Source organism: Crocodylus porosus, unplaced genomic scaffold, assembly GCF_001723895.1.
Source record: "Crocodylus porosus isolate Cpor-Errol unplaced genomic scaffold, CroPor_comp1, whole genome shotgun sequence".
Classification (NCBI taxonomy): Eukaryota; Metazoa; Chordata; order Crocodylia; family Crocodylidae; genus Crocodylus; species Crocodylus porosus.
In genome coordinates, this window is record NW_017728918.1 from 11542839 (window position 1) to 11551885 (window position 9047).

Here is a 9047-nt window from a genome sequence, read left to right on the forward strand (position 1 = left end):
TTGTGCCCGAGCCCCTGTTGCCAGCACCGTGTGGCCGTTGCAGGAGGGTCACGCGGGCGACGGGCCCTGGCGCGCTGCGGGCTGTGGCTGGTGCTGTTGGGCCACGCCGGCCTCGTGCTGGGCGCCATCGTGCACGGCGCCGTCCTGCGCCACGTGGCCCGGCCCACGCGCGCCCGCTCCGCGCAGCAGGAGTACGCCACCGCCAACGTGGTTGCCGTCGCCTCCGGCTTGTTGGTGAGTCCCCGAGCCGCCAGCCTTGCCCACCCACCCCTGCACAAGCTGCCCGGGGGACCCTCGAGAGGACCAGGCCTGGCCCCAGCCACGCGGGGCCACTTGAAGACACAGGATGTGGCTGGGCTGGGGGTGACCCAAGCCTGCAGCCGGCCGGGGCAAGCCTGGGGCCCTGGGAGGTGTCAGCACGGGCTTGCACTGCCAGCGGGAGCTGAGCCCGTGTTCTCCCCAGAGCATCGGGGCCGGGATCACGGCCATCCTGGTGTCCCGGAACCTGCTGCGCGCGGCCCTGGTGAGTGGGGCTGGGCATGGGCAGAAGGTGCAGCCCCGCCCCTGCGACGCGGCCGCGCCCTGGACCTTGGCCCGAGGTGCCGCACTTCCCGCCGGCACCAGGGTCAGGGTGGGGGCTGCCTCCGGCTTACGGCAGCACCTGGCACCGGGCCGGGAGCTGCACAGCCCTTGGGGATGACTGCTCTGGGTCAAGGCCCAAGGACGGTGGCACGGGTGGGGGTGCCAGGCTGGGCCTGTGATGCTCACTTTCCCGCTGTGCTGCAGCACTGGGCGCTGTTGGGAGTGGCGCTGCTGAACGGGCTGCTGTCAGCGGCCTGCAGCATAGGTCTGGCCCTGGCCATCTCTCTCACCGTGGCCAGCCGTGGCACCCACCTGGTTGCCGGCTGCAACAGCTCAGCCCTCCCAGCCGATGCCCGCATCGCCTTTGCCACCAATGACTGCCCCTTCGACACCACCCGCATCTATGTGAGTCCTGGGCACAGTGCTGCATCCTGATCCCCTCCCCATGGCCGTGCCTGACTGCAGCCCTGACCCACATTGCTGCCTGCAGGACACAGCCCTGGCACTCTGGCTGCCCGCCCTGGCAGTGGCAGCGGCGGAGGCTGTGCTCTCGGGTAGGTGCTGCATCGTGGCCCTGATTCTCCGTGGCATTGGGCCCTGCACCCCCACCGATGTCCAGGAGCAGGTAGGATCCCTGGCACTGGCTGCCAGCCCCACTCACCCAAGCCCCGTTGCAGGGGATCAGGGCTAGATGCACAAGCCTGTTTGTGCCAGGGGGAATAGAGAGCCACCCTCCACCCCCAGCAGTGCCCCACAGGAGCATGTGGGCTCAGGGCAGCTGCTTCCCTTGCAGCTGGAAGATGAGGCTATGGAGAAGACCTCGGTGCCTGAGGACTTACCCCTGTGTGAGACGCACCGGCTGCTGCCCCCGCAGGCCGAGGCTGAGGCCCGTGTGTAGATGGAAGGGCTGTGACACGGCAAGCCCAGCCCTGGGGCCCCTGCCCACGTAGTGGCAGCCCCTGGCCCTGGCTGGACCCACAGCCCCAGCCTGCTCTGCGCACAGGTGCCAGGCTGGCCTGACCCTTCCTCCGCTCTCAGGTGCAGCTGCAAGAAGGCCCTGGGCCTGTACTGGAGGCGAGGACATGGGCAGCAGGATGGCGAGGCTGCCTGTGTCCCAGGCTGGGCCTGCATGCTTCCCCCGGTGGGAGTAGGGGCCCTGCCCCAGCACTGGGGCCTCTGGGAGCAGCCCCAGCCTGGCGGAAGGGCTGCAACCCTGGGAAGGGAATGGGGCCTGGCCCAGGTCAAAGGCAGCGGCTGGGCCCCGAGAGGGTCTGGGTGTTCTGGGGGGGGTGGGGGGGGAAGGAGCAGCATGAGCCTGGGCCAGGGGCTGCTTCGCTGCAAGAATAAAGCTGTGCTGCTGCACCACCCACACCTGTGCCCCTTAGCGCTGCATCACTGGCACGGGGACAAGGGGCAGGATGCTTGGGCCTGGCAGGACTGATCCCCAGTGGGGGCGGGACGGGGCAGGGGGGAGAAGTGGGGCCCAGGTGCTGCAGTGGCAGATGCAGGAGTCAGGCACCAGCAGCTTGGCATAGACATGTTTACTAGGCCTGGGTGGCGCTGGCTCACTGGAAGGAGAAGCTGGTGCTGGGCAGCCCCCCACACCACTGGCTGACGAACTTGAGCACATCCTGGCAGCTGGGGCTGTGCGACGTCTGCAAGACACCAGGGTCCAGCTCGCCACAGGCCTGGCAGGAGCAGCAACCACCCCAGCACCCCTCACCCCGTCAGGGGCCAGCACCTGCCCCAGCCCTGGGGGACATGGGGGCACCATGCCTGAGCCCTGCACCCTGCTCCTGGGCCCCACTGCCCCGTGCACACGGTCACGGGGGCGCACTGCACAGGCCCCTCCTCCCTTCAGGCACCATCACCACAGGCCTTGCCCCCGTGCAGACGGGCCCGGCCCTGCCCACAGCCCCTCACCTTGGCAGCCATCAGGAATTTGTTCCACGTGTCCTTGTTGGCCTCCTTCCCCGGGCGCTTGAACTCAACCTTGTTCCTCAGCACGGGGTAGCCTGCACCCCCCCCACCCCAGAGCCTGTGAGCTGGGTCATCAACCCTGGTCTTGCATGTGGGACCGAGATAGCCGAAGCCTGGCTGAGCCGTGGGGCACTCCCCTGTAGAGCCCCTGCCTGGTGCTCTCTGCCCCTTCCCCCCAGGGCCAGCCCCAGGGGCCGCAGCATCAGAGGCAAGAGCTGCCAGGCTGCCCCCCAATACCTTGCTGCTGCCAGCCTCAATGGGGCATCATGTGGCCCCTGGGCCTTGCTTGGAAAGCACCGGGCTGGATGGGCCCAGCCCCCTCAGGGGGCAGCAGCACCAGGCAGGACGCGCCTCTCCTCCCCTCTTGCCTGGCTGGTGGCAGCAGCTGACTCAACTCACCAGTGAGCAGACAGGGCAGGGAGCGCACGCCTGTGCTGGCCGCCACCAGTGAGGCCTCATAGGTGCCACGCTCGTCCTGTGGCAATACCTGCTCCAGCCGCTGGTCCATGGACATGGTGAGCACCCAGTCCCGCACCTCTTCCCGCTGCTCCTCCTGCATGGGGCCAAGCGCAGCCTCAGCCGAGCCCTGGCATTGGCACTGCCCAGCCCTGGTCCGGTGACGGGGCCGTGTGAGATGCTCTCCTCACCCCTCATGCCCTCTGCCAGCCCTACCCAGCTTCTGAGGCATCCTGGGATGCTCCAGGCACAGTGATGCCTGTGTTCTGCTTGTGGGGGGTGGGGTCCCAGGCCTCTGGGTGCTTCTGGTTGCCCCCTAGCCCCACATTCTGCTCCATGTGTTGGGCTTTTTAAGCCTCCCTCAAAGGCGCTGGTTGCTGCTGCAGCCCAGGCTGGGGATGGGGACTGGGCTGTGCTAGTGCACCTGCTGGCACCAACTCTGCACAGTCCTGGCTGGAGGGCCTTCCCCTGTGCTCAGGCTCAGCCTGAAGCTGCACTGGGGCAGGAAGGGATTTCCCCCTGCTTAGCCTGGTCCACAATGGGGGGTTTTGCTTTCCTCAGCAGCAGGGGCATGGCCTGGGCCTGGGGTCCCTGCAGTGCCCACAACCCCCCTGGCAGAAAGACATTGGCAGCCGTGGCCCCTGCTGGGGGCACGAATGGAGGCGATGTCGGGGGCTGTGTCAGGGGTGACTGTCATGTGGCCCTGAGGTCAGACACAGGGTTTGTCTGGACTGTCTTAGGTGAGACTGATCCTGCCTCAGGCCACGTGACCTCTGGAGCTGCCTGCCAGCCTTGCTCCTCCCTGAGTGACACTCACCACCACGTGCTGCTGGGCTGGGAGCGGCACCTCGAAGGGGATGTCCGTGTCCTGGAAGTCTGAGTGGTCCAGGGCATCCAGTGTCCCCTCCTCGATGGCCTGGAGGCAAAGAGACTGTGCCGAGGGGCCGACCCTGCAGGTGCTCATGGGGCCCATGGCTGAGCTGGGTGGTCCCTGTGGGGGGCCTGGGAGCAATGTGCAGCCCCATCAGCTCTAGGAGTTGGGGCTCCTAGGCACCCGGGAGGGCTCCACTGCCTGTACCGTGCTTGTGCCAGGCCTGGGGGTGCCCTGTACGGCACAGACCCTGTCCAGATGCAGGATCCCTCGCTGACCCCAGGGCAGAGCCCACAGCATGTCCCACAGTCTCCCTCCATGGACACAGCACGGGGGGCTGGACCCTAGAGCAGCACCACCTCTCCCTGGAGGTGGTGCTGGGCAGTCCCTCATGGCCCCAGCCCATCATTCCTCCTCTGGCCTCATCCTCCACGCACTGTGTCCTGTCCAAGACTCGGAGCAGCGCCCCCACAACCTGGGAGAAGCAGCTTGGCAGGACAGGTGCTCCCAGCTCCAGGCTGTGCTGCACCGGAGCGCTGCCATCCCACATAGGAGCACCGAAACCCAGGGCCAGGGACTGGTAGAACTTGTCCCCTGGGGCCAGAAGCCCAAGAGACATCCCTGCAGCTCCCTGCACAACCATGGACAGAATGGGAGATAGCCCTGTTCTCATTTCACCCCAGCCCCTGGGCAGTGTGAGCAGCACTTCCCTGGGCCAGCCCGGGGCTCCCCAGCCAGCACGGCTCCCCCACCTACCCCAACCCCACTTACATCACAGATGTCCAGAAACCGGTTCAGGAAGACAAAGGCCATGTTCTCCCAGCCGATGGCCTGGTGCAGAGCACAGGGGTGGGCGTGAATGCATGGCACAGGAAGGGAGCACATGGTGCAGAGGGGGCAAGCTGGCTCCCCTCCAGAGCCTGGGAGGCAGCCCCAGCACCAGAGCTCCAGCTGGGACATGCACCAAGCACCAGGGGGGCAGCGGGCAGGCAGTGCCCCGTCCCCGCTGGGCGATGCAGGGGTGGGGCCTGTGCAGTGCCAGGGAGTTGCCAGGGCTACTGCCCAGCAGGCACCAGGTCCCCAGTGACCATTACCCTGTGCTGCCAGGCTGCACCCAGTGCTGCCAGGCTGCACCCAATGCCGGGTCCCAGCATGGTGGGCACTTGCCCTTGCCCCTTCCAGCCCAGGCCCCTGGCGGCCCTGTGGGGACACCAGGACTGACGCTCACCTTGGCTGCAGTGCCGGCTTCGTAGAAGGCTTTGTCTGCAGGGATGAGCTCGGTGTGACGCAGCAAGGAAACCGACAGCTTGGCAGCCACAATGTCCTGAGGGTGGTGAAGTAATGAGAACTGCGGGCAGCTGGTGCCCAGAGGCCAAGACCCATGAGCAGCCAGTGCCTGTGGGAGCTGGTAGAGCTGTCTGTGCTCTGGCACCTGGACCCTGGTGCCCACTGCCCCTCACAGCCCCATCCAGACCCCACCTGGAGCCCAGGCACAGTCTACAGCTAAGAGAGGCTGCCAGCTCATCCCATCCAGCTGCACCCAGGTACCCCCATGCCAGGGCCAAGATGCTGTATTTGGCTAAAGCACCTCCTTGCCGTGCAGGGCAACCAAGGCCTTACCAGCTGCTTCACAGCCTGGGCAGCAGAGCGGGTGGCGTAGTAGTGGCAGACCAGCAGTATGTTCTCAAACTCCTCGTGTGCAGGTGTGTTGGCTTCGCTCGACTTCACCAGGTTCTCACACTGCAGGTGCAGAGGGGTCCCAGCAACATGTCAGCCCATGGGCACGTGCCAGCCCATCCAGGAGAGCACTCAGCAACAAGGCAGGGGTAGGGTGAGCCATGAGAAGGAAACGGGAAGCCCCAGGGCAGGGCTACAGCGTCCTCAGTACTGAGTGTCCATCCCGCTTCCTGCGGGGCAGCCAGGCCGGAAGGGGAGTGGGGTTGAGGTGAGGGCAGTGCTGCAGGTGAGCTGCAGTGGGGGGCACTGCCAGCACTAATGCACAGGACAGGGACAGCGTGGGCTCTCCCTCCCGGTGCCAGTCCTGCTTGCGCGCCAGCTCCAATCCCCAGCTCCCTGCACTCTTCCCCTGCTTCTGCTCCCCTCACAACCCTGAAGGGGGCAACACATCCCGCCTGTGTCATCCTGAGCAGGCAGAGCCTGGGCACGGGGAGCCCATGAGATGACTCCTGCTCTCCCCAGGATGGCTCCTGCTGGCTCCAACCTTGCGGGTTGGCTACAAGCCTCTGCACCCCCGCCCCCAGTGCCAGCCACCACAACCTGACAGGCCTCTCCTACACCCCGTGCTGTCCAACCCCCCACAGGCACTGCTCCCCCCCTGCAGCGCAGGCCCCAAAGGTGGCAGCAGTGGCCTGGGGCACAGTGCCCTCTCACCAGGTTGAAGAGCATGTCCCGAAGGTCGGCCCAGCTGGGGTAGGCCTCTGCGCTATTCATGCCGGTCGCATTCACCATCTCCACAAAGAGACGCTTGTAAATGTTGAAGTTCTGGAAGAGAAGGGGGAACGACTGTCTCTGGCGATGGGGCATGGAGGGGGGCTCCTGAGAGCAGCATGTCCCAGCGACGGGGTACTAGGACAGTGCCTGGCCATGCGGCAGACTCAGGAAGGTCTGACTGGAGAGACAGGGCAAGTGTGGGGTCAACCGTAGAGTCACAGTACAGCTGGGCTGGCTAGTCCTCGGGTGGCCACAGCTTGTCCAGCCCCTGCTTGAGGCCGCACGGTCCCTGCCTGAACCACCCCAGCCCAGCATCTGTCTCCTGAAAGCATCCAGGGACAGGAGTCCACAACCTCCCTAGGTGATGGGTCCAAGGCTGTTCAGAGCAAGACAGCTCTCCCTGGTCTCCAACCTCAGCTTCCCTTGCTGCAGTTTAACTGACTGTGGAGGAAACCCCCCTTCCTGCCCCCAGTGCAGTGTCACAAGACCCTCTATCCAGGACCCTCTGGGTTGAGTCCCCACAGGAGCACTGGCACAGCCCAGCCACAGCCCTCAGCAGGCCTGCAGCCAGCTCCCAGTGCTGCTGAGGAAGGTGGAAAATAAACCCTGACACGAGGGGAAAAGATTCCTCCCCAGCTCCACGTGGCAGACAGCAGAGCCCCCTCAGCTCTGCCTGGCAGTTTGGGGCCAGCGGCAGGACTTCTCGCACCTTGACTGAGGGCCAGAGCCCCTCCTCCTGCATCCCATCTCCTCCATGAACCTTCCCAGCTCTTTAATCTTTTGCAAACAAGCCATGTGTGGAGCTCTGCTTCTAACCCAGGCATTACTATTCTTGGAGTGCCCCGAGCATGGCTTATGTGATCTCCCACGATGGCCATTGCACACCGTCCCCGAGCATCGAGCCCACTGCCTCGTTGTTTTGCAGCAAAATTTTTCCTGGTATCCAACTTCATCTCGCTCTGCTGTAGTTCCAAGCTGCTGCTACGTGTCCTACTCTCTACGTGAGGAGAAAAGCTGTCTGCCTTGACTTTCATCCAATTGATTTTGGACCAATTTCTCCAGCTTTCCAAGATCCTTCTAAATCCTAACATCACATTGCAGTGCGCTGCAACTCCACCCAGCTGCTGGCTGAGCATGCACTCAGTCACATCCTCCAAATTGTTAACGAAGACACTGGGACTGGGACAGATCCCTTGGGAGCCCCACTTGATGCCTCCTCACAGCTGGACACCGAGCCATGGACGACTCCTTGTTGAGCACAACAACCTGATCAGTTATGTATCCACTTTACATGACTTTCCTCCTTAGCTCATGAGAACACAATGGAAGATGGCATTACAAGCCTCTTAACATCAAGGCATATCACAGCCACTGCTCTGCCCCATCCACGGAGCCAGCCACCTTATCCTAGAAGGCAATCGGGTTGTCCAGGCTTCACTTGGCCTTGGGGAATAAATGCTGGTTGTTCCTGATCACCTTGTTCTCCTCTAGGAGCTTCACCAGGGATTCCTTGACCTGATTCATCATTTTTCCAGGTGTCGAGGTCAGGCTGACTGGTCTGTAAGGTCCCCAGATCTTCCTTCTTCCCCTTCTTAAAGATGAGTGCTATAGTTGCCATTTTCCAGTCATCCAGGACCACTTCTGACCTCCACGTTTCTCAAAGAGGACAGCCACTGACTCTGAATTCTCTCAGTACCTTTGGGTGCGTCCTGCATGGCTCTGCTGAATACTGGCCACCACCGCACTTGCCACCTGGTAGCTGACTTTATTTGTAAAAATGAAGTAGCAAAGGCATTACCTACTTCAGCCTTCCCCACATCACCTGTGGCCTTCGGCATTCAGCGAGGGCCCTGCGTTTCCCTTTGTCCTCCCCTTACTTCTCACAGACCTGTAGAGCCCCTTTCTATGACAGCTGACATCTCTGGCCAACTGCATCTCCCATCGAGCCTTGGCCTTCCCGGTTTTCTCCATGTGATGCCTCTCTAGCGCTCTGGCTGTGTTCCCACTCTCTGCCTGATTCCTTTCTGAGTTTCACCTCACTGCTTAAACGTTCACAGTCTGACCAAGCCAGGCTCCTTCTGCTCTTCCCGTTCTCACTTCCTGTATGGAAATTCTGCCCCCGTGCCCTTAATGCAAGCTCCTTAGAGTACAGGGGGCTCCCCTGGAGCCTTTCACCTCCAACTTGGGTATCCTCCCCCCAATTCCCTGAGTTTGCTGAAATCTGCTATTTTGAAGTCCAGGGTCATTTTTCTGCTGCTCTCCTTCCTTCCTTCTCTTAGGAGTTGAACTCATAAGACTATAAGAACATATGAATTACCATGGACTGGGTCAGACCACAGGCCTGTCTTGCTCAGTGACAAAAAGCATGTGCTGAAAAGGAGAGTGACCAGGGTCTGACCAGGGTTTTTCCCAGCGTTTCTCTCTCCCCGCAGCCTCCAGCATTGAGGTCCGATGCTGTTTCACCCCGCTGTTGATGTCAAAGACGTTTGATTCTTTCTTTTCATTCACTAGAGTTTCATAGTTTCTAGGGTCGGAAGGGACCCGAGTAGATCATCTAGTCTGACCCCCTGCCATGACAGGAAATAATACTGGGGTCAAACGACCCCAGCAAGATGTTCATCCAACCTCCTCTTAAAAACCCCCAGGGTAGGGGCCAGCACCACTTCTCTTGGAAGCTGGTTCCAGACCCTAGCCGCTCTGACTGTGA

The 9047-nt window shown here is 62.6% G+C and overlaps 2 protein-coding genes across 2 annotated transcripts in view; one reads left to right on the forward strand and one right to left on the reverse strand.

Moving 5' to 3' along the window:
- The window catches only part of NRBP1 (nuclear receptor binding protein 1), a 58138-nt gene extending 56332 nt beyond the window's left edge, over positions 1-1806 (forward strand). The window contains exons 17-21 of the mRNA XM_019538123.1: positions 12-234; positions 464-523; positions 787-987; positions 1073-1207; positions 1376-1806. Coding sequence (XP_019393668.1) covers positions 12-234; positions 464-523; positions 787-987; positions 1073-1207; positions 1376-1480 — 724 coding nt within the window. The 3' untranslated portion in view covers positions 1481-1806. The remainder of the gene's footprint in view (positions 1-11; positions 235-463; positions 524-786; positions 988-1072; positions 1208-1375) is intronic.
- Positions 1807-2108: 302 nt separating this feature from the next.
- IFT172 (intraflagellar transport 172) overlaps positions 2109-9047 on the reverse strand; it is a 47639-nt gene continuing 40700 nt past the window's right edge. Inside the window, exons 40-47 of the mRNA XM_019537296.1 lie at positions 6281-6391; positions 5510-5629; positions 5118-5213; positions 4661-4720; positions 3836-3934; positions 2962-3115; positions 2506-2597; positions 2109-2237 (exon numbers count right to left, since the gene is read on the reverse strand). Of these exons, the coding sequence (XP_019392841.1) occupies positions 2148-2237; positions 2506-2597; positions 2962-3115; positions 3836-3934; positions 4661-4720; positions 5118-5213; positions 5510-5629; positions 6281-6391 (822 nt within the window). The 3' untranslated portion in view covers positions 2109-2147. The remainder of the gene's footprint in view (positions 2238-2505; positions 2598-2961; positions 3116-3835; positions 3935-4660; positions 4721-5117; positions 5214-5509; positions 5630-6280; positions 6392-9047) is intronic.